At 41.2% G+C, this 23,240-nt stretch overlaps 3 protein-coding genes across 5 annotated transcripts; 2 read left to right on the forward strand and 1 right to left on the reverse strand.

Annotated features, from left to right (window-relative positions):
• Nucleotides 1-4,495: 4,495 nt before the first annotated feature.
• Nucleotides 4,496-5,570, reverse strand: cebpb (CCAAT enhancer binding protein beta). Its single transcript, XM_071477134.1, has one exon. The coding sequence runs from the start codon at nt 5,432-5,434 to the stop codon at nt 4,499-4,501; it is 936 nt and encodes a 311-aa protein (XP_071333235.1). The 5' UTR covers nt 5,435-5,570; the 3' UTR covers nt 4,496-4,498.
• A 3,598-nt stretch (nt 5,571-9,168) lies between these two features.
• peds1 (plasmanylethanolamine desaturase 1) lies at nt 9,169-15,791 on the forward strand. The gene is made up of 6 exons (XM_071477135.1): nt 9,169-9,358; nt 10,797-10,916; nt 11,093-11,184; nt 11,361-11,505; nt 11,654-11,866; nt 11,974-15,791. The coding sequence occupies exons 1-6, from the start codon at nt 9,223-9,225 to the stop codon at nt 12,093-12,095; spliced, it is 828 nt and encodes a 275-aa protein (XP_071333236.1). The 5' UTR covers nt 9,169-9,222; the 3' UTR covers nt 12,096-15,791.
• Nucleotides 15,792-16,696: 905 nt separating this feature from the next.
• Nucleotides 16,697-20,938, forward strand: LOC139621000 (ubiquitin-conjugating enzyme E2 variant 1-like). 3 transcript variants are annotated; one of them, XM_071477139.1, is made up of 4 exons: nt 16,697-16,846; nt 17,862-18,010; nt 18,653-18,778; nt 19,729-20,938. In XM_071477139.1, exons 1-4 carry the CDS (start codon nt 16,825-16,827, stop codon nt 19,873-19,875), a joined length of 444 nt encoding a protein of 147 aa, XP_071333240.1. In that variant the 5' UTR covers nt 16,697-16,824; the 3' UTR covers nt 19,876-20,938. The 3 variants fall into 3 exon arrangements, with proteins under 3 accessions (XP_071333240.1, XP_071333238.1, XP_071333237.1); XM_071477137.1 differs by having other exon boundaries at nt 16,735-16,852; nt 19,729-20,331; XM_071477136.1 differs by lacking the exon at nt 16,697-16,846 and adding an exon at nt 17,327-17,360 and having other exon boundaries at nt 19,729-20,331.
• The last annotated feature ends 2,302 nt before the right edge of the window (nt 20,939-23,240 follow it).

Here is a 23,240-nt window from a genome sequence, read left to right on the forward strand (position 1 = left end):
CTTTGTTGGTCAGTCGTCTTTTTCTTTAAAACTCGGTGCAAATATTTCTTCACAATCCATTTTCGTGTCTGAGTGCCCTGAATTACTCTAAAATGAAGCTAAAATCAACGGCATGTTAGCGCAAATTTAGTTCTCTAAATTTGTGGTTTTATGATTCCTTCATTTTCTGGTCATAAGTCAGTCCATGGGATGAAAGAGGATTAGAAAATTTATGAACAACTTCAACAAATTCAACAAGGATGGATCCTGAAATGGTAGACACAACACAACTGAGCACCTTTTTTCCAAAATTCTGTCTGGAACCACAGCTGACTCCCAGTCTGCTGTCAGTGGCTAGAACGCATTTTAGAAGGTTTAAAAATACCACTTCATATTTATGTGCATTCAGCTTAAGATCATGTGCAACTTCCATTTAGTCAGCAAAACACATATAATGTGCTAAAAAGACATTAACAGAAAACAGAACAGGACCCAGAATAGAACTTTGAGGTACTCCTCATCTTAATTGTGGTCTGGTGCAGAATAATAAAGAGGAAGAGACAAAACGATAGTGGTGTCTATCAGTAACAGATTATCAGTGAAATTAGAACTTTGTTGATATTTTAAATTTTACTTTTTGTCAACAAAGCTCATAAAACGACCAAAACCAACAATAAATCTACCAACAAGTATTGTCTGTGCCAAAACCTACAACTGTCTTGTTCATCTGAGTCACAGAGCTCCATTGTTGTCAAACAACTATGAGAATCACACCTTTAGCCACACTGTTGCACAAGGCTACGTGCCAGGCAACACGTTCACGCGCCACTATAATTCATATTGACTCAGTGCCATATACACCATCCTGCTGCTGGAAATACTAACTAAAACAGCAAATGTATATTAACCATTGAAAATAATCCACAGTGACCAGCGGTTTTAGGTGGTTACTGGTCCTATGCATTTGTCACCGCTTTTTAAAGATTTATATCTTCAACAGAAACCAATGAAGATACATCTATCTATCTATCTATCTATCTATCTATCTATCTATCTATCTATCTATGAGCGTGGGGCTGAATTCCACAGACAGGGTGTGGAATGCATTGAAAGATGAACTAACACATTGTTGATTTTTGGTCTTTTCATGGGATTTATTGACTGTAACAACAAATATTGAATATCAACAGCCTTATCTGAGATCAGCTACATTGATAAACTATGCTAAAAAATAGTTCAGAGCCACAATTTTTAATCGTGTTAAGAGACAATGATTACTTTGTTATGGTTGTAATGTTTTGCAGCTGCTTTGATGACAAAGTTGATCATTATAATATAAGTTAGAGTTTGGTAATATAATATAATATAAGCTAGAGTTTGGCTCTCCATTTTTGTTACAAAAAAGTACCCTATTACTACTGCAGCTAACATGATAACAACATTATTTTAATTATCAATTGATCGATTTGTCTATACAATGCCAGAAATTAATGAAAAATGACCAGGGTAACATCTTCAAATGTTAACTAATGTCAATGTAATCTCAAATGTTAACTAATCGTTGCAGCTCTGCACCATACATTCATTTGAACATGTGTCATACATGTTTCTAAATTACCTAATCTATTTGGATGCCACAGATCCTATTCAACCCCTGTTCAGTGTTATTTCATTTCAACACATCTGTAGGTTGTGGTATTTCTGATGATTTATGCTGCAAAAAATATGTTGTGTCTGCTGAGACACTGTTGATCTAAGTAAGTCAGAAAAACTGGACCAAACCCAAATCAAATTATTAGAAGTATTAAATAATACGAGGCTGTGTCTTCAACATCTGACTTTTTTTTTTCCATTCTATTAATTTGAGAAACATCTGATGCGTTATTGAAAAGTGTTTTGAGGAACAAACAGCTGCTAATCAGCGTCAAAAAAACATATTAACATGACTCAGAGGTAAAAAAAGAAATTCTTCCATTTCACAACATCTGGTACACAGTGGACATCAGCATGACAGGTGTGTGCGTGTGTGTGTGCATGTGTGTGCGCGTGCGTGTGTGTGTTTGTATTGGTTTATCAGAGGAGTTTTTAGGAGGCCAGCTGGCCTTTGGAGGGGCTGTGATGCAATGAGGAGTTTACGGACAGACACTGCCCATTGACGGTAAAATGTTGAAAGGGGGCTGGGCTAAACTTTCAAGAAAAGAGGTCATCCTGTGTGGGAATTTCCCTCTCTCCTGTCAGCATGTGAGCCAGGAGCAGGGAAAGACTGCGTGGGGCTCAAATAGGAAACATGGGGTCATCAAACGAAGAATGCCTAGAATGTTTGATTGAATCTGTGCCAACACCAAGAGCTTCGAGGAGAGCAGCAAGAGCAGCATCTGTGCTGAAAAACTCACAACAAAGATGTGGATGTTCGATAATTCCCACATGATTTAACATGTATCCCACATTTATTTTACAACGTTTCTTGAAATCTGTTAAAAAAAAGATGATTTTCACCCGTGCTCTTTTGTAGCCAGTGAGGCCTAAAGCCAGGCCACAACTTCTTACAGCTATTGTCATGTACATGGAGGATAACAATGTCTTATTTAAAAGTGGGTGTAACATTTTTCAAGTGGTGATGTGTTGGAAAGGGAGGATATTGCGCAACCGCTAAGAACTAAACTGTTCATCATTGAGTGTGTTGAAATATCCAGGCTTCAGAATGTCTTCATCTCCCGCTGCACAAAACAACATCACAGAGTTTTTGTATTATTTAGAGAATATAACACGACTTTTCACATAGTCAGTGTGTACTCTCTAAAAAAAAACACAAACTAGCAGAGTAGGTTTTTCCTCCTGTCCGCTGTTTAAAGGGACAGCTAGAAAACACCCCACACCCTGAATTGTCATGGATCACCTCCAAATCCCCCCCCCCCCCCCCCCCCCCCCCCCCCCCCCCCCCTCCCCCCCATGCCCCTTCTCTTTATCTTCTGTCTGGGCTTTGCTTGCTTGTGACAGATACGTTTCATATTGTGCACACAGTGAAATGGCAGTCTGAGGGCTTGGTAAATTCCACAGCAAACCAATTGTCAACTTATCTATCATGTCTGGTGTAACCTACTTTGTCACTCCCATTTTTAACTTCTCCATTTTCTGCTGAGTGTTTTTTTTTTTTTTCACTTGAGGGTTAAAGGAGGTTTGCTCAGGATTATTCATATCTCTTCCACACTGACTCCAAGCCAGCTTTTGTCTGTTGAAGTGTGACCTGAAGTGGTGTGAGGAGGTTAGTTGCTGATTAATTTCCATGCAACCTTGAACCTCTCTCTGGGCCAGTGGACCCAGCAAACTATTGACAGAGCCATGCGCTAAAGATAAAACTAACATTTCTGTGCTGCGTGCAGTGTGACCAAGTCTCTCTCTTTTTTTTTTTCTGTGCTGCTGTCAGCAGATTCGTTTCAGCATAAATTGGTTGGACGTACTTCAGGACTTTTTTTGTCAAATCACTAAGTAAACAGAGGAACAAAGATGGCGGAAGCAATAAGTTACCCTGTAATGGTGTGGCGAGTCTGTTTCTTAAACGTGAGGAGTCATCTCACATTTCTGTTGTGTTTGATGGAAATGGAAAAACACAGATGCAATATTCTCTACTGAGTAACTGAGGAGATTTGTGTCACTGGACAGCTGTGCTGATCAAACCACTGGAGGCCATTTTCTGCCGTGTGGATACAATAAATGATAATGAACTGTGATGATGGTGATCCAAAGCATTAGTAAAAATGTCTGTAGCGTTAATGGTGATGACTGGATTTATAAATTCTACCGCATCTCCAAAAGCGAAACATCAAATTCCTGCAGTCTGTCGGTGTCTCTTTCAATTTTGGTTTGTTAGCCTGAATAAAAGGTTTTAAATTTGCCTTATTGTGCAATATGTTGTAAGTGACAGACATGGTGATACACAGCCTGACGCTCATCAGTGTGGATATTTAAGGCGAGCATCAGGCCCACACACCCCTGTCTGCCTGAGGCTGCACCTGCTTCAAAAGGGACATAAAATAAGAAATTACCAAAGAAATTGTTAAGACAAAGTATAAATCTTTTTAATTCAATAAAATATCAATTACAATTAAAGCAATTCACCCTTTAATATTAAATAATTAGACTTATTTCATTCATTGCCAATAGTATTACAAAGAGTTGCATCATTTCACTGCAGCACAACTCTTCCCTTGACAACCATTACTCTGAACACAGCAAAATGTAGAAATTCACTCGCATGTATGTAAAACCTGCACAGAAAATACTGCATACACCAACATTACATCTGACAGTAAAGCTAAGGTGACATGTGAAGAACCGTGAATGATTGCGCAATCCATGCACCCAGTTCTATAGTCCCATTCAAAGTGTCCTTGTAAACCGGTGGTCGCCGCCTTCACCTGTGAAGCGTACCGTTTTTCGACAACTCGCTCCGTGGGTCACCTCCCGGGCGCGCAGCCCGTCAGTGCCCGGGACGAGCAGCACAGAGGTCCGTGTGGAGTCTCTAACATTGCCCGGTGGCAGAGAGCAGGTTGCGCAGGGTGGCCAGCTCTCTGGACAGCTGCTCCACCCGCTTCTGTAAACGATCGTTCTCCGCGGCCAGTTCCAGCACTTTGTGTTGAGTCTCCAAGTTGCGCATTTTGGCTTTGTCCCTGCTCTTCCTCACGGCCAGGTTGTTCCTCTCCCGCCGCAGCCTGTACTCTTCACTGTCCTTGTCCAGGCGCTTCTTTGATTTCCCGCTTGACATTTTGCCTCCGTGCGACGGTGACCTGCTTTTACCTGACGGGGCAGGTGTGCCGGGCGGGCTGGAGCAGGTCGAGGACGCGGTGGAGATGTTTCCAAGACTGCCGCTGGTGGACTGGTAATGAAGGTAGGACCTCATGTCAAAACCGGACGAGCCGTTATCCATCTTTGCGTCTTCCCGGCTGTCGTCTCTCTCAGCGGCGGCGGCGGCGGCGGCGGCGGCGGCTCGGTAGCGGCTCCCGACGAGCTCCGGGCTGAGCACGCTGTCCACCCGGGTCTCCTGCAGCTCGGTGTAACCCAGCGAGTAGGAGTCCCTGGGGTCCCGCAAGTTGTCGCACTGACTCGACTCCAGCTCGTTCAGCAGCGAGTAGTTCTTGTAGTTCTGAAAAGCTGCAACTCTCTTGATCTTGTTCTCCGCAAGGAAATCTGAGAAAACGTCCCCCTGCTGCTGCTGCTGCTGCTGCGTCTGCTGCGTCTGCGGCTGCGTCTGCGGCTGCGTCTGCGCCGCCAGCTGCGGACAGTGCAAAGCCGAGTCCAGGTAAACACTGAAGTCTATCGCTCTCTCCCGCTCTTCAATGCCCAGCTCCGACATCGAGTCACCGAGCCTCCAGTAAGAGCCGCCGCTGATGGGACTGATAATGCTGTCTCTACTGTGGATAGCAAAGCTTCCCTCGTCGTAGAAACCGGCCACTTCCATGGATCTTAACACCCGCCGGATTGCAGGAGCATGGAGGGCTGAGATGAGGCGCCCACAGCGGTTTTGGTTCAGCTGCCTCAGTTGTGAAATGGCTCAAAGTGTTGGGATGCGGTGAGTTTAAATCCCCTGGTGTCACCGGCCGTGACAACATGCAGCTGAACCGCTTTGAAGCGCCTGTGCTCATGGATTGGGAGGAATTGACAGATCTTCCTGTGTCGTGGGGGGTTTTATTACAAGCGATGGGCGGGGCTTAGCTGGGCAGGTGTGTAAAGCGCAGCGAGGAGCCAACGGAACAACCTGTGCCGCTTTCAGAAGAGAAGACCATCCCCACATTCAACTATTTGTATGTGAACATAATAAAAAACGTAACTTGGTCTACTTTTTTTTTTTTTGTTTTTTTGTTTTTTTTGTTTGTTTGTTGTTGGCAGAGGCTCTTCAGGTCTTCAGAGGAAACATGCCCGAAGTGGCTTTCACTGATTTATCATAATAGGAAACTGAGACAAATGAAATGAAAATAAAAACTGAAAATACAAATCAACAAACAGACACAACCCAGAATAAAAAAAAACAAAAAAAAAAAACCCCACATCTGACTACTTCTAACCAGTGTTTGTTGACAACACGTCCATTCACGCCCTCTACAGTCGAAATCTCACCGACTAGACAATAATGGAAAAATCCTACTCACTCAGCGGCAGCCTGTTTACCATTTTCGAGGTTCATGCGTAATAACCTCGTAACAGCGATACTCATGACAGCAGCACTGGACAAATCTCCAGACAGATGTTTCCCCACATTCACAGACTAGTTGAAACCAGTCTCTGTCTGCTGTTGTGTGGTTAAGATGTACGAGATGATGCATCTACTCCAGTGCTGCAATGAGGGTCAAAGGGTTGGCGTTTGGTCAGATCTAGTGAGCTTGGTTTAGTATCTCTCCAATGACTAACATCCAAGAAGATTTATATTTATATAGGGTCATGACTTTTCCTCCCAGAGCAATACATTTGAAGGTAAACAGCCCACAAACAACTGGAGGCTCAGGTGCCACAAGCAGGTCTCAGGTGTGGTGTGGAGGTGTTCAGGGGGGGTCTAATGAGTTTACATGCGTTATACCCTGTCTGTCCATAGTACAATTTGTGATCTGAGCTGAGTATTTAATGTGAAGTCTTACTGCCATCTGGTGATGAGCTGCGAAAATGCACATAAGCAACATTGCAGCAACATAGTCAACGTAAATGTTTAGGTACATCTATCTCTCCATACACAGTTTCACTGGTGTGTGGCCAAAAACGCTTTACTGCTCGGGTGTGTCTTCAAAATATTTATTGCTTTTCCCAGAATTGTACACTCTCCCCTCTCCCGACCTCCATGTCCTCCATATGACACTTCAGCTTGTGACTCATTAGATTTTACAGCCTTCCTGTGAATTTTAGCTGTATTTTGTTGTTTGAATTAATTGCTAACTTTGTTTCAATATGTGGCTTTCCTAGGAATTTCAGCTGTATTATTTTCGTTTGCTTGGATCAATTTCAAACAGCTGTTACCATACAATATGGACACACAAGGCTGCATTAATAAGTTAGGAGGCCCTGGAGGAATAAAGGTTTTAACTTGGAAATGACTCACAAAATCTCTTTACAAAACTGGACCACAATATAATCACTTAGCACTGGTGAACCTGGAACTTTATAACCTGGGCGTCGGTCGCCTGCTTTACCTGGTTGGTGTTCCAGCCTTGGACACGTATATTGAAGTACTCAGATACTTTGCTTAAGTAAAAGCAAAAATATCACAATGTAAATCACAAGAGAAAGTCCTATAAAGACAGTACTCATTATATAGAATGGCCCCTTTCACTTTGTCAGATTATTAAAATGCTGCTCACAGAGTAAATCATCAGTTATAGTAACCAATAGTACAGTACACACTCTGACAAGACCCATTATTCCTAATGTGTACTCTCACCTCTGATACTTTTATGGAAGAAGTACTTATATCTTTTACTTTAGTAAGAATAGCAATATCACAGTGCAGAAATACTCTGTCACTAGTCAAATCTATGCATTCAAAAGTTTTACTTGAGTAAAACTACAAAACTATACTATATAAAGTAAAGTAGCCTACACGTACAGTACTTATCAGGCAGAATTATATTATTGGATGATAACAGGAGCTATATAATAATGTAAAAAGTAAAATATTTGTCTCCAAAGTGTAGGACTGATTACACAGGGGAACACAGTTTTTGTTGAGTTAGGTCTGACAGCTGTTTTTAACTAATTTTTGGGTGCGGAATCCAAAACTGATCTCAGTTTTTCTCTATCACGTCAAGTTTTTGAACTATAGGATCCCCGTTTTCTTAAAAAATATGAAAAATACTGTCCTAAGATGGAATAGTTACAAGCTTTGAAAACTGCATAAAACGAAATAGAACTTACAACGGTATACCCATGGTTACAAGGTTAAGAGAAAAGCCTCCTAATTCCTACTATGCTGGCTTTCTGATTGCAGATATTGATGGTACAGACCTATTGGGAGCTGCACACACCTCTCACCGCACTGTCTCATTGTGACTGCACACACAAGTTGCCAGGTCGCAGTTGATGAGTCCAATCGTAATCAGCTGGCAAGTCTTACTACAGCTGATCAGTGGAACTTTGTTTATCTGGAGGGTAAGCTGCCAATTTTAGTTTTAATCAGCATAAAAATCAATTTTTTTTTCAAATTGTTCCCCAGTGTTATACATTCTGCTGATGATACTTGTGTAAAGGTTATATAAAAATTATTATGAGATAATGGCAAAAAGTTAAAATGTAGTGTAACAGTACGGGAAGAAAGTGACTCTAATATCAGTTATACAGCAACGTTCATGTAAAGTTTGCTGAACACCATAAGCAGCTGGTCATACCAGACCTGGTGGGGCTAAAAGCCTGAGTATAATGACCGAAGCAAGGTGATGGGTGGATGACTGAATGGACCTGGAAGGCCGGAGGCTCTGTATGAAATGACTGGTAGGGTTTCTTGTTTGAAAGTCATTGAGCTCAGTTAGAAGTGAGCACAGAAAAACAAGAAAGGGATCTAAAGAGACACAAAATGACCACAGATGATGCCTACAGTTCCTACAAAAATTCACAAAACGACCACAAAGAGATACAACATGACTTTAAAGAGACGTGACAAGACATGAAACTACCATCAGGGACAACAAATGGACTACAAAGAGCCACAAAACGACAAAACAACGACAACTTGTCTTTAACCGACTACCCAAGAGCCCTTTTTGTCATAATCGATCTATAAGGAAGGGTGTGTTTGATTGCATGCACTGGGGGGTTATATATTATGTGTTATTCTAATAGTTACATCATGCAAATACTTTAATTTTCAGTACTTGTTCCACTACTTAACACCTCACCTGTCTATATGCTGGCAGTTGTGGGGTCTTTTCCACGGTGCATCACAGCCTGACGTGGGGCAGATGTCGCTGCTACCTCCGTGGTTTTATATGACATGAAGGCACCGACAGCTCCATCTGCCGGTACCTCAGCGGGCCGAGGGCAGACCGGACGGGTGGGGTCGGGAAATGCGGTCTTTCCCCTCGCAACCGCTCATTGGTCGCCCGGCTGCCTCCGGAACACCTTCGCGTCCTGCGATTGGCTGAGGCGCTCACCGACTTGCTCTTGATTGGTCGACATCATTACGTTGTCTGTGGGCTGAGGAAGTTGATGATTCCGTTGGTTCCTGGCTGCGAGTAGAGAGACTGAAGGGGCTGGGCCCATAGGGAAGAAATGGCGAGGATGGTCAACCAGAACGGCTGTGGAGTGGAAACACAGAGCCCAGAACCGCAGGGGCCGGGTCGGGGAGCGGCCAGATGGGGCCCACAACACGCCGGTGCCCGCGAACTGGCCACTTTGTACTCGCCAGGTGAGTGGATCCGTCTTAGGAGCTCGTTACCCCGGTTCAAGAGTCTACGAGCGGCGTGACATAACGACTGGCTTTATACAGTTAGCAAGTATCAAACTGGGGAAAACAAACACACAAAAACTACTAAAATCACAAACAACAACACCGACTTTTCTGGAGCCGCTGCGGTGAAATGACACCGAGCGACCGGCGACAGTTCTGGTTTTTTTTTTTTTTTTTTTTTTTTTTGTACAATCACAGTGTTGTTATTGTTACACAACAGGAATCATGTGAAATTGGTTGAATCCGTGGTCGAGTCGCTCTCGTCCTGTGACATTTCGAGCACCGGACAGAGGCTGGAAGAACCCGCCGCTTCTGCTTCAGGCTCAGGAGCCTCGTTTGTCCACGGAGCCGCTGTGACCTTTCACAACAGCCCGTGGACTGCGACCCAGAGAGCAGAGCACAACCAAAACACTGGCCGGTGGAAATAGTTGTGAGGTCTTGGCCATTCCTCTGAGCCAGTCCTCCCACTATCACTCATGCCACTTGGACTTGAACCACACAGAAGTGAACGGCCTTCCCACCCATTATACAAATACTTGAGCTGCACATACTCAGTTGAAGAGCTCACCTGCATGGGCGGATTGTGAGAAAATGGGTTCTCGGGGCACAGACAGGTACCCACTGTGCCACCCCCCCCCCAAAAAAAAGGACAACCTTAACTTGTTGTTTTATTTCTCTGTGTGGTCATTTTGTGTTCCTTTGTGTTTGTTTTGTGCCTCTTTGTGGTCTTTTTGCACCTCTGTGTACTTTGTGGTTATTTTATTTGTCTTTGTGGTCGTTTTGTGTCTCTTTTTGCTGACATTTTGAGTTTCGTTGCAGTTGTTTTGTCTCTTTTTGGGACATTTTGCATTTCTTCGTGGCCATTTTGTGTCACTTAACCGAGTTAAGAAACTTCACTTCAAACAAAAGGACAGGGCCAGGGACCCAGGAGGTCCCTTGGCCCAAAATGCCCATCCAATAGTCCGTTTATGCTGACAAGCATCTGAATCTGACAGCTTTGACTGTACGATGGTCAGACTTTTCCTTCCTGGAGGGTTTTTTTTTTTTTCAGAGATTGCAGCCTTCTTTGAGCTGCAAGATGTGGACAGGTATTTCAGGCCCAGCTGCTCAACACTGTCATGTAACTAGCAACGTGCAGAGGAATGTGTCCTCACTCAGCGTCACTGTCGTCAAGAAGCCTCTGATAATTGAACATGCTGACTAGTTCACTAACCTTTGGACATTTTAGTCTGGATTACGTGATGTCTTGTCAAGTTTAGGGGCTGTGGACTGGAGACATAAAAAGGCTGATAATCTTATCAGGAAGCTCGTGTTTCCGTATCCATCCTCATGAGAATGAGCAGTAGCCTCATGTGCTGTAGTTATACTAATATGTATGCTTGTGTTTTTCTTTAAGGCAAAAGATGTCAAGAATGGATAAGTGTTGTCCTCTGCTTCTCTCTCATGGCCTTCAATTTCATTCACCTCCTTGCCAATTTCCATCTGGGGCATTCGTGGTACATTCTGTTGGGAATTGGTAAGTGCAGACTGAAAAATTATATAATGTCCTGATGTTGTATTGTCAGAGGTTGATTAGTTCTGTTGTTTTTTTCGGAGATGTAATCCAAACAAGTGTCGGCTGTTCCCTTTTAATTTGAATGATTTTCTCTTCCTTTTTTCTGTTCTACTCTTCCTCCTCGCACTCATGTTCAGTGGCAGGAATACTCACCGCAGACTTTGCGTCAGGACTTGTTCACTGGGGGGCTGATACATGGGGATCTGTGGATCTACCCATCTTTGGAAGGGTAAGCTATCCATGAGTTGGTGTCTCGTTCTTTTTTTTTTTTTTTTTTTTCCAAAACTAGAATCCGTTGTTTGTTCTCTAAACAGTCTGTTTTTGAAAAGAGCCTGCATTTTTCCTGCATTTCCAGTGTGTATTTCTTGTTTTTCACCCAACTGTACTGTGCGATCCGTCCTTCAGGCCTTTATACGACCATTTAGAGAGCATCACATCGACCCCACAGCCATCACCCGTCACGACTTCATTGAGACCAATGGTGACAACTGCATGCTGACCATAGTCCCTCTAGCCAACATGGCCTTCAACTTCCTCACCCTCTCCCCTGGTGAGATTCATATCAACAAACCAAGCCTGACATTTTCTTCTACATTAAAAAATGCTGTAATCTGATCTAAACTGTTACTTTAAAATTAAGCGGACACAGGGCAAATGAGTTTCTGTCTCACCTGGCTTCTGTCTTCTTTTCTTCTCAGCGGAGATTTACCATATCTACCCCTGGTACTGCTACTTGTTTGCACTAGCCATCTTTGTGACCCTTACCAACCAGATTCACAAGTGGTCGCACACGTACTTCGGCCTGCCTCGTTGGGTCGTGTTCCTACAGGACTGCCACATCATCCTTCCCCGCAAGCACCACCGCATCCACCACGTCTCCCCCCATGAGACGTACTTCTGCATCACCACAGGTTCGTCTGCTACTTCCTTACGGGGGAAATAAAGAATCAGCCCAGATGTTTAAAAGACGAAAGGGATGAGAGTCAGGCAGATTTGTCACTCAGCTTTGTGTCTCCAGGTTGGCTGAACTACCCACTGGAGAAGCTGGGTTTCTGGAGGAACCTGGAGGATCTTATCCAGGGTGTGACGGGAGAGAAGCCCAGGGCGGACGACCTGAAATGGGCTCAAAAAGTCAAGTAACACTGCAGGCTAACTGCACCCTACCTCAGAAGACGCTGGCTCCGTCCAGGCTTCTCGTCCCCTTTTTTGCCTCACTTAAACTGTAATCCATAGGAAGGAAAACTAACAGACAGTTTCTGATTCCATTGCTTTAAGTCTTGCACATTTTGTCTGTTTTTCAAGAGGAGGGCTTTGTTGGTGGAATTTTTCATTACTCGCTCGCTCACTCACTCACTCACTCACGGAGATCATCGTTTCAAACGGCAATATATCCTTAACTCTCCGTATGACTAACACAACTCATCACTTTTTCTGGGGTTATTTACAAAGCCTGTTGCTAAGAAGGTTTGGTCAGATGCATAATTTTAAAATAGTGGAACAAGGAGATTAAAAGAGTCCCCTCACGTCAGAAAATTCAAACAAGCGCTTTTTTCTCCTCTAGAGTCTCAACTGTTCATTTGGAGAGTCGATAAATCACATTATATTTAGCACTGCTTTATTTTCTCATGATCAGTCTTTTCATCTCCACCTTATCATGCGTCTACGTGATGTGCAAATAATAAAATTGGATTTAGGCCATGGTAAGTAGTGGGGCTGGGCTGATATAAGATTTTAGGAAGCTTTAGCAATGTTGATAGCAAAAGAACAAATTGGTTAATTACTGTTACATTTGTTGGACTGTTGTTTAAAGGGAGGTGATGACAAGAAGTATTTTTTTCAGTGCTAACCAGCGTCCATTTTTGATTCTAGTAACTTGCTAAAAATCTAAATGCAGCCATATTTAATAGTGTGGTGGTGGGGTTGTCAATCTGAGACAATGACTACAGTTACAGTGGAAGAATCAGTGCTTCTTTGCAGCCAAACTCATCCCAGCAGGATGATAAATGACAGGTCAGACAGCTCAGAAAAATAAATAAACCAAAAAGAATAAAAAAAAACAAACAAACAAATTGCTCATATTGCTGCCAGATCCTGAACTGGTATTTTTTATTTGAATCTGTCATTTTCTGGCCAATGAAACTGCAAACACACTGGATGAGAGATGAAAACATTAATTTGATCTGGAAAAAGTTACATGGAAATGTGCGTAACTGTAGTCAGTGTTGATGTTAGACCATTAGAAAATCTGAGCAGATATACACATATCATGCTGTTGTTCTGCTGAGTCGTTCTGGCCCCACTAAGTAGTCTTTCCAGATGATCACTGTGTCCGCTGTGAAAAGCATTTTTAGCTTTTGACTCCTGGTAAACAGACAGTTCTGCAGGAAAGAGGCGCGTGCAGTTTCGTCAAGCTGCCTTACACACCGTAAATGCAGTTCTTGTGTCTTTCTTTTGCTGTTCTATTTCATTTGCAGCACTTCTTCATGGCGTTGCAATGGAAATTCTGTCTTTCTGGGATTTGTGTCTCGCTTAATCAGACACAGATACTCCGGAGTTATGTGCCAACTGTATCTAACAATGTTTTCACTCCTCACATCTTGCTACTGTTTTGTAATGCGGGAAGGAACCGGCAGTTTCAGAGCGTAACATTCCCCGTGAGTAATGTTGTCGCAGGGTACCGTCTTGGTAACCGTGACAAGTTGACTTGGTGATGTTACAAGGGCTTCAGTGAAGGCTGACGATCAAGTAATTTCTTCACTCCTATAGATGAGATTATGTAATTAATTCATCAGTTGAAAGTTTTTTAATGCTTTAGTCAGTAATTTGTAAATGTATTGTACAGCGAATAACTATGCAGTGTAATAAGAGGCCCTTAACTATACGTCTTAACTCATATGATTAAGTTAAAATGCCTTTCTTTTTTTAATTGTTTACACATATTTGCTTAGTTGGAAAACTGGAGCTCAAAAAATTAGCTACTTAATGAACTGCATGACAAAATTACTTTTACTGAAGAAGATGTCACTTACACAGACGTAAGAATGCGTGCATGCATACAGCATGTCGGCTTGTGCAAGCAATGTACTGGGTCACCAGGTTTCCTTTGAGTTTGTGTAAAGCAGACACTGACCAGGGAGGATTGTGCTCGCTCCAGATGAAATTAATTGCACCTCGTTCAAAAGATGACCCCGAACTTTGACCAAATTGGTCCCAAGTGTGAGCTACCAAAATGTTATCTTCATTCCAAGGAAATCCTGGCAAAGCTTTTCAGGTTTAAATGGGAGAAGCTAACCTTGCTGTTCAGTTGGGCTGACCAGGCTAAAGGCTTTAATTATTAAGCTTCTGGTCTTATACTCCAAGTAGATAATTTAATCATAGTTATAGTTAACTTTGAAACCAAAATTATGTTTTATATTATGTAATATTCCAGTTGTTGAATCCTTTATACTTGATTATATAAAATAATTCACCATAGGTCAGCAGCAGACGTTCACTACAGTTTGCATAGTGCTTGTAGAGTATTGTGAGGAGCAGTTATGTGTGCGCTAGGTAGTGTAATGTGTGCTGGAAAATGGATGGCGTTATGTGTCACTGCATCAAAGTTTGAGGCTACTCCTGTAGTTCTGTTTGATCAGTATTAGGCTAAATATTGTCGGGGCACCGCTAACTGCAATCAATAGACACACTTGAACTTTGACACACAATTTCTGAATAGGACTTTTGGCGTTGGCCCTTCTGGATATTTCAGCGCTTTGGTAAATTGCTTTTTGTGGTAATATAAAAGTAATGATAATTTAAAGGACGTTTTGTGTTTTTTGTATTACTGGAAATAGGACAAGCTAAGGATTATGCTTAGAAATACTAGTCATGAAAAAAATTTGTTTGGAGATTGACAAAACTGACGACCTTACACAAAAAGCATATGGTGAACTCAGAAGGAACACGTACTAATAATAATAATAATCTTCACGTCCAGACAGACTTGTTATAATGGCTATTTACAGCTGTTGTGGTTGGGAGTCTCTAATATGTCTTCACTTCTTTTTCATTCTTATTCTCCAGATGATCTCAGGATTGTGGTTAAGGTGAATTAAAGTAGTTTAATATGAATTTGTAAAAAAAAAAAAAAAAAAAATAGAAAATCTCAAAACAAAACAGTCTATTTGTGAAGTTACGGCCGTTATTTAATAGATCCAAGTTGTTTAAATCACTTATTTCCATCAGATTTTGTTGGCCAAAGTAGCCGAATGATTTTTCAATGCAATATAGGTTCTGTCTTAGCCATATATCAGTGCAGTTAACTTGGCCTCTTGTTATTGAGGTAGAATTTGTGATGAAGCTGTGTTTGGTTTTTCTGCTTAGAGACAATGGGCTTTCATTAGTGGATTTGAAGGGTATTTTGTGACAATGTGTGGTTAACTAAATATTTTCCCACTGGAAACAATTTTGTGGAAACAAATGAACGTGTTAGTAAGTGGGGTGGGCAGTCGTTGTTGGTATGTTTGACATGCTGTGTTAAAATAGCTTTTGTAATGATCCTTGGACTTTTTATTGAATTGCCTTATCCTCTCCCTGATTGATGTACCGTAAATCTTGCCAGCGAAACGGGAAAACACTTCATTGACTGACTTTAAATTGCCCTTCAACTGCCTCTTACTTCTTCTGAGGCAAGACCCACATGGATGTTGTAGTTGGTTATAAATGCTGGTGGTGATGGAGTTTTAGATATCAGAATAATGCCTTGATGCCTTTTTGTTGTCTTCCTTGTGGGGGACTTACAATGTATATATTAAACTGTATTTATAAATAAACTAATTAAACAGTTGATAATTACTGCTTCGTGTTTTCTCTGGTGCATTTCTTTCATTCTTGACTTTAGTTTTAAACTGTTGTAGCTATATAATTAAGTTTCACAATCTTAATATTGTTACTTTCCTCTTTCTCTGCCTGCATAATCTCACGCTGTTGGGAGTCTACAGTCAGAGCAAAGAAGGTATTTTGACATGTCACAGCAAGAAAACCACAGATGTAGATGATTAAACAGAACCACTGTTAATGCCATCAGTAGATCTTTTGGCATCTTATTTACAATTTAAAGTCAAAATGTCTGCTGTGAAAAGGGCCTATTTTAATAAATACACTGGTACCTGTTGGGAGGGCCTCTGCCAGCCCTATATAAAGGATAAGGCTGGCAATATTCAGTATTTTTAGTATAGTCAACAAATGCCACGTAAAGACCCAGACCAAGAACATCTTTCAATTCACATTTCTACTTCCCTACCATGCTTGTGGAACTCAAGCCCAGACTCATTGGTTCCTTCTGAAAATATAAATCTTTAAATATACTGTATAAATCTTTCTAAAAAAAAAAAAAAAAAAAAAAAAAAAAGCTCATTAAATTGACATGAAAGCTGGGAACTGTAGTAAACTCAATACAACCAAACTGTTGTAATAACTGCATTTGACTGGAACTATTTTCAGCCGCGGATTAACTCACATTTTATGTTCTAGTGAGTATTTCAAGCAGCAGAATGGTATATGTGATTATTTATGTTGCTCAATGAGCTCTATGGCTCAGAGGAACAATATACATCAAGCTTTGGCAACATAGACAATATTTGTCGGTAGATTCATCTCATTTTTGGATTTGGTCTTTTAGGGGAATTTTTTTTTTTTTTTTTTTTTTTTTACGATACGAAAAATATGCAACATAAACAAAGTTATGCTTTAAAAGGCCTCATAGCCGCTCACAGTCAGACTATTGGCCACAGAAAAACAAAGGAAGCGGTGCTTTGCGTTTCTTGGACGCGCACGCAGCGTTGGCCACAATGGCAAAGCTGCGTGCGCGCTCCCGCTGTGTAGCGACAAGATGGCGGTCGCCGCCGGATCAGGTAAAGGTTCGAGAGAAAATAAATCATCATTAGATGCTGTCGTTAAATAATCGGCTCAATGAATTTTCACGATGTCGCTATCAGGTTTCGTAGTGAGGTTGAATATCTACTGACGCGCCTGCTCTGTGAGAACATACGTGCTAACGCGAAGCTGAAGCCGCCGAAGAGAATGAATAGGAAGCTATGCTATCAGCTAAGCTAACGCAAGTTAAGGTGGATAAAGGGAGATGCAGTGGAACTGGCGATAGAGGAATTTTATATCTTTTAACTGCCGTGTAATAATTTAACTCTAGAGTCGTCTGCATATATAACATTGTATAAAGTGTTGGCTTTCATTTAATAGCATGATTAAGTGTGGTTACAGTGTCCTGCGCTGACGCTAGTGAGCTGCAGCACCGCCACCCTAACGTCCGGGTTACGTTAGCTCATTTGAGGCATAAAATTGTTTACTGACTCCGAAAACGGATGTGTAACAAACCCGGTCATTGGAGTCAAATGCCGACTATAAATGTTGGTGAATCAACATTCAGCCTTTGCGCACAATTAACCTCAGACTGTTTAATGTCCACAATGACGGTACGTTTTTTCTGAGATGCCGACTTCCAGCTAATCAAGGAAACATGATCTAATGTTGTGCAGAGTTTCAGTGAGGGCGCTGGGCTTGATTGCTGCATCAGCCGGCAGAGAGGCTGTGTGTGTTTGCATGGTTCAGTTAACAGCAGCACCATCATATCTCACTGCAGAGGCCAAATGATGCAGCACCGTCGAAGCCAGATGCTAAATTAGAGGAAATGAAAAACACCTGCCACTATCAAAAGCCTGGTGAAAGCTGGTCAATGAAGGCGTTCCCTTATTTTTCTGTGTCTGAGAGAGTCATGCCAAAACCAGCTCATACCTTTATAACTGCAAGTCATTTCTCTGGCAAGCTTAGCGGTACCTTAATCCACTTGTCATGTTGGAAATGTGCATGTGTGAGCATAACAGCGTGTGCTCTGATGCCTTTATCCACAAACAGCCGTTAAAGTTCCTCGCAATTTCCGGCTCCTGGAGGAGCTGGAGGAAGGCCAGAAAGGTGTGGGAGATGGCACAGTGAGCTGGGGTCTGGAGGATGACGAGGACATGACCTTAACACGATGGAGAGGGGTGATCCTCGGCCCTCCTAGGGTGAGTGGTGGCAGGGTTTTTTTTTTTTTTTTTTTTTTTAACTCTCCTTACTGTACAGTCTTCATGAACGTGGCCAAGAAGGTAACAGACTGTCATGTTATGAGGAGGTCTCAGCTTTGATCTGTGCAGTGCCTTCTGTCAGTGTACCAAGCTGTAGTCATGTTCTAGCTGCACACTGCTGTGAGCGGGTACCTAAGCTGAATTATCTAATGTAAAGCAGCCATGGAGTGTAATGAATGACGCTACATTAATTGCAAAAATTAATTTGGGGAAGTGGTGCATTAAAACTTCTTAGTGAAGGTAAAATATTACAACATAGTATTACAAAATGACAGGAAGCAACAGGTAGCACATCATAACGCTCAGAATTAATTCCTTTTTGAAAACCAATATCTTAGCATCGAATGTTTAAATGCTAAAGGCTGAAATTTTTTTTTGGTTTGTTTTGTTGACCTCCTTTGAGATCAAACCAGCATACTTGCTGCTTTCCATTAACTGGGTAAAAATGTAGTCATGTTTTGAATGGTCATTACTTTGATTTGGAGTGTTTTCATCCATGGATTTCACATAGATGGTATTGTTAAGGTCATTGAACATTGTGTGCTGTCCACTCATCTCTCCCCACTTTATCTTTGTCCACAGACAAGCTATGAAAACAGGATGTACAATCTGAAGGTTGAATGTGGGCCAGGATACCCAGAGTCACCTCCGTTTGTCAGATTTGTGACAAAGATAAACTTGAATGGCGTGCACACCTCTAACGGTGTGGTAAGTAAAACACAACCAGTTATTATTCCAGCTTGACATGACTCAGATGTCTTTTTGTAATATACCGTAATGTTCTTGGTCCTGTTCTTGCTACATTGATAAATATATGTGGAGAAAGAACAGTGTTTGACTTTTGTTAATTTTGTAATATCAAACTTGTCCAAACTGAAAATCTCTTACATTGAAGAGCATTACATTTTATGGGAGCATGTAAATGCAACACAAGATGTGTTAACACAGTAGAGTGGCATTTATTTAAAAAATAAAAAAAATAAAGGTGCACACAATCAAAGGAAGACTTTACTGCATTCCTTTGTCCTGAATGCTCTGTGGACTGGTCATTCCAGATAGACAAGTTCCTGCTTTAAGTGCATTCCTGAATGTTTCAGAAGGAGCTGGTGGTAGGTTGGTTCCACTCAGACTGTAGGACACATATTATTGTCATTGTAAGAACACAGAAAGCATAATAATAGGCCAACATGACACACATTGTTTTCCCTAGTAGGGCAGAGGAGAACATGCACTTGTTTTTTCCAGTTCTTTGTGAGTGGTCATGCAAATGCAGCAACACCCACGCATTAATTTTTTTTCCATTTTTACTAGTGTGCGTTGATACTGTGTTCCGATAACTGCAGAAAACACTTGAAATTTAAAATGAGAAAAGCTTAACTTATACCACAGATGAAACCAAAACACATTTAAAAGCAGTTAGTCGAGGACAAAACAAACACAATGAAACTGGGGAAACTGATCTGAACATAAAAGAAAATGCGACATCTACACCATAAAATATCAAACATCTAACATTTTGATCATTTAGGAAGGTAAAAGCTAAAGCTAATGACTTCTGGTCTATTGGATGTACAGCACAAAGTGTCCTAAACACACTCTTTATGGGAGGGTTCAAGGTGCAGCGTCACATTCCTCCTTTCTTGTTCTCCGTCCTCCAGGTTGACATGCATGCGGTGACTGCACTGGCCAAGTGGCAGAACTCCTACAGCATCCGGATGGTGCTGCTGGAGCTGCGACGGCTCATGACGTGCAAGGAAAACATGAAGCTTCCTCAGCCACCTGAGGGCCAGATCTACACCAACTGAGCCCCTGCTACTTTTGCCTCCATCTTTTTCCTCCTTTCCCTTCCCTCCCAACTCTTCTGTTTTGCTTTCATCCCTTTATCCCCATCATCCGCCATGTGACATTCCACCTCCTGTCAACACCTTGGCTGAGTGCACACACACACACACACACACACACACACACACACACAGTAACAGGTACATGCAGACATATGTACACACACACACACGCACACGCACGCATATCTGTATCCACACTTAATGAGCATTCATGAAAGTCATTCCAGGCCCCCGGCCCCCCTCCCTCTCCCATCACTGGAGCTCTGGGTGGACTTGATGTGACGAGGCAGGCGGAGACCTCAGTCCACACCAGATATGATCATTCAAATACTGTACATCTTACTAATCTTTTTTTTTTATTATTATTTGTTAAAAAATGCAGATTGTACAATAACATAAATAATCTTATTGAGTGTACCTCTTTTGTCTGTTGCCTTTTTGTAACACTGAAAACAGCCACTTAATGTAATTGCACATAGCTCAGTAGACAGTTTGTTGCTGTTAGTTATGAGTTAATCTTCTCTCAAGATTTCCATATAACCCCCCCCCCCAAAAAAAAACACATTTAACTTGGCAAATAATGTAAAGAATGTCTTGTTATGTGGCCTAGAAAATACTTTTTTCAGTGTGTGTTGACATGGGCTTGCACAATTTTTTTTTCCAATAACGCCCGTATTAAATGCATGACTGCAGCTCAGCAAGGTGCCTGGAAGTGGTCACCTTAGTCACACATGGCTTTTTTTTTTTTCCTTCTATGTAAGAACTGTCCAAAGTGAACGTTGTATCTATGCCACTATATCTGATCTTCATCTGCATATTAGCATACTGGTAATATGCGTATCTGCTGTAGGTCTGCAGAAGTCCCAGTTAAACCATGCTTGAAAACAGAAGTGAAATCAGCTACCTCTTTGGGTCCTGTGTAACGTCAGGAGTTATCTGACTTGTGAAACTGTCTTTGCTACTTAATGTGACGATTTGTTTTACTTTCTCCACTTCTTTCATAAATCTTACTTCATGCTTTTCATGCATTTGTGTCGTTGCAGATCACTTGGCGTGTTAGTGCTTTTTGGTCGCAGGAAAATTTACATGGAGCATCTCTACATAATGACTGGTCTTATATTAGGTGTTTATTTGCATAACTCCTGCACTTGAATGGCCCTGACAGATTCAGGAGAAGCCTGATGCAAATGCAGACCACTTAAAGGAATAGTGCAACATTTTTGGGACAATTTGGGGAATTGCTGAGAGTGAGATGAGAAGATTGATACCACTCATGTCTGCGAGCAAAATATAAAGCTAGAGCCAATATGTGCTTAGCATAAAGACTGACCCTGTCAGTCCACCTAGCAACACCCCTAAAGCTCAATAATTAGTCATACTTTGTTTAATCTGTACAAAGTCACTGGCCCTGCTGAGAAATGCTTCTACTAGGTCTTGGGAGTCAGTTTTTCCTCATGTTAACTCCAGGTGAGGAGGTGAATAATTACATGTCCTAAAATGTAAAACTATTGCTTAAAGATTTTACCCACAGTTTAGCTCTTACTGGTTCAACAGCCCCGTTTCTGCTGTGACATTTAAGTGGTCAGGTTTGTGTGGAGACGACTTATAAGCAGTGGTGTAAGATGTACTCAGATCTTTTAGTTGATTAAAAGTAGCAGTACCACAGTGTAGAAATAATAATCAAAGTTAAATTTATTCATTCAAAATTTTACTTAATAGTAGAAAAGTACTATTAAAGTATATCTAATGTACCAAAACTAGAAGTATTCATTTTGCAGAATGCCCCATTTCAGAATGATGTTTATTATATTATTGGGTAATAATTATTGCTGTATTAATGTGTAGATCACTTAAATGTTGTAGCTGGTAAAGGTGGAGGTAAATTTAAATACTTCATAAACTGCAGGTCACTGCCCCTCCCAATCAATAAAGTCTTATATCAACCTATAATGATAATATATTACATAGTTGGTTACAGTATTTATTATTAAACTGAATCTATAAAGTAAAGCTTTAAAATAAATTTAGCGGAGGAAAAAGGGCAATATTTCCATCTGAGATGTAGCTGAGTAGAAGTATTATTTTAGTATTATAACATGGAAATATTCAAGTAAAACAAACGCATCTTAACATTACACTAAAGTACTTGTAAGTAAATGTGTAAGATCAATTTTGCCACCTACATATGATATAGTTCACTTAAGTGTTGAATATGTGCTGCTGTTAAACAGTAACCTTATCAGTTATATTTTATAAATGCACCTACTTATACTTTTTAGCAACATTAGCTCCATTTGGAGTTGTGTTTCTGGTCACCTGGTGAATGTAAGTCCAGGATCTGCTCTACTTTTAGCTCTGTTTTTGGTCTCCACCTAATATCTACTTCTTTAGCAGCTAAATGTTCCATCATGTTCATCAGCTAAACTGTGTCTGCCTAATGTTGGGAAGGTGGTGTTTATATCTGACTGTTATCAGTAAAAACAGTTTCCTGCAGCGACCACAAACGCTGCTATGAGAGCAGTGGGAAAGAACCAAAACATGCAGTGAAGCTACAGGCTGCAAAACCCAAACATCTCAACGTCAAAATCTCGGCATAATATCCATATCAGAATATATTTATAATTCAACAAAGACAGCTTGTCCAACACAATATTGTCAAACCTGACTGATACTTCAAGTAACAAATAATAGAGCTGTTAGAATCCAACTAGTTAGGCAGCATGAGGGAGAATACAGACAGGGTAAAAATAGCAAATGTTTATCTGAAACGTTAAAAACGTTAAAGTAAAAAGCAGAACTGAGAGTATACATGGACTCTTCATGGATGGCGGCCACATCAGCTCATCTACATCGGCCTCTATCATCGGCCTTTCTCATAACAGACATTTTTGAAGAGGAGTTACTGACAACATTAACTGACTCCTCTCTATTCAAGTGTCGCAGTAAACCGCAGGAGTGAGTCCCAGCAATATACTAGAGCACCACATGATAACTGTATACACATTATTGTAGAGTATGTTTCATAGTTGAAGCGTCACTGTAAGTTGAACTTCACAAATAGACATCAGAATGTTTTTACAATGATTTAAGTTGTTTTCCTTGATCAGCCACAATTTTTACTTTTATGGAATTAAATGTAGGACAACAGTGTCCGTCAACAGCAAACTCAAACTCAGCAGCATTGGTCTCAGCAACTATTATTAGTTATTTATTACTTGTTTTCCATGTTCAGCACAGAACTAGTCCTACTCAGTTTGATAATCCCTGACTTTTCGCCACCGGGAGTTTTAAATCTGTGGTTTCCAGTGTAATATCTTGACAAGTTT

The sequence above is a fragment of the Trachinotus anak genome, unplaced genomic scaffold (genome assembly GCF_046630095.1).
Source record: "Trachinotus anak isolate AG129_WGS33_773 ecotype Australia unplaced genomic scaffold, CSIRO_AGI_Tana_v1 ptg000004l, whole genome shotgun sequence".
Classification (NCBI taxonomy): Eukaryota; Metazoa; Chordata; class Actinopteri; order Carangiformes; family Carangidae; genus Trachinotus; species Trachinotus anak.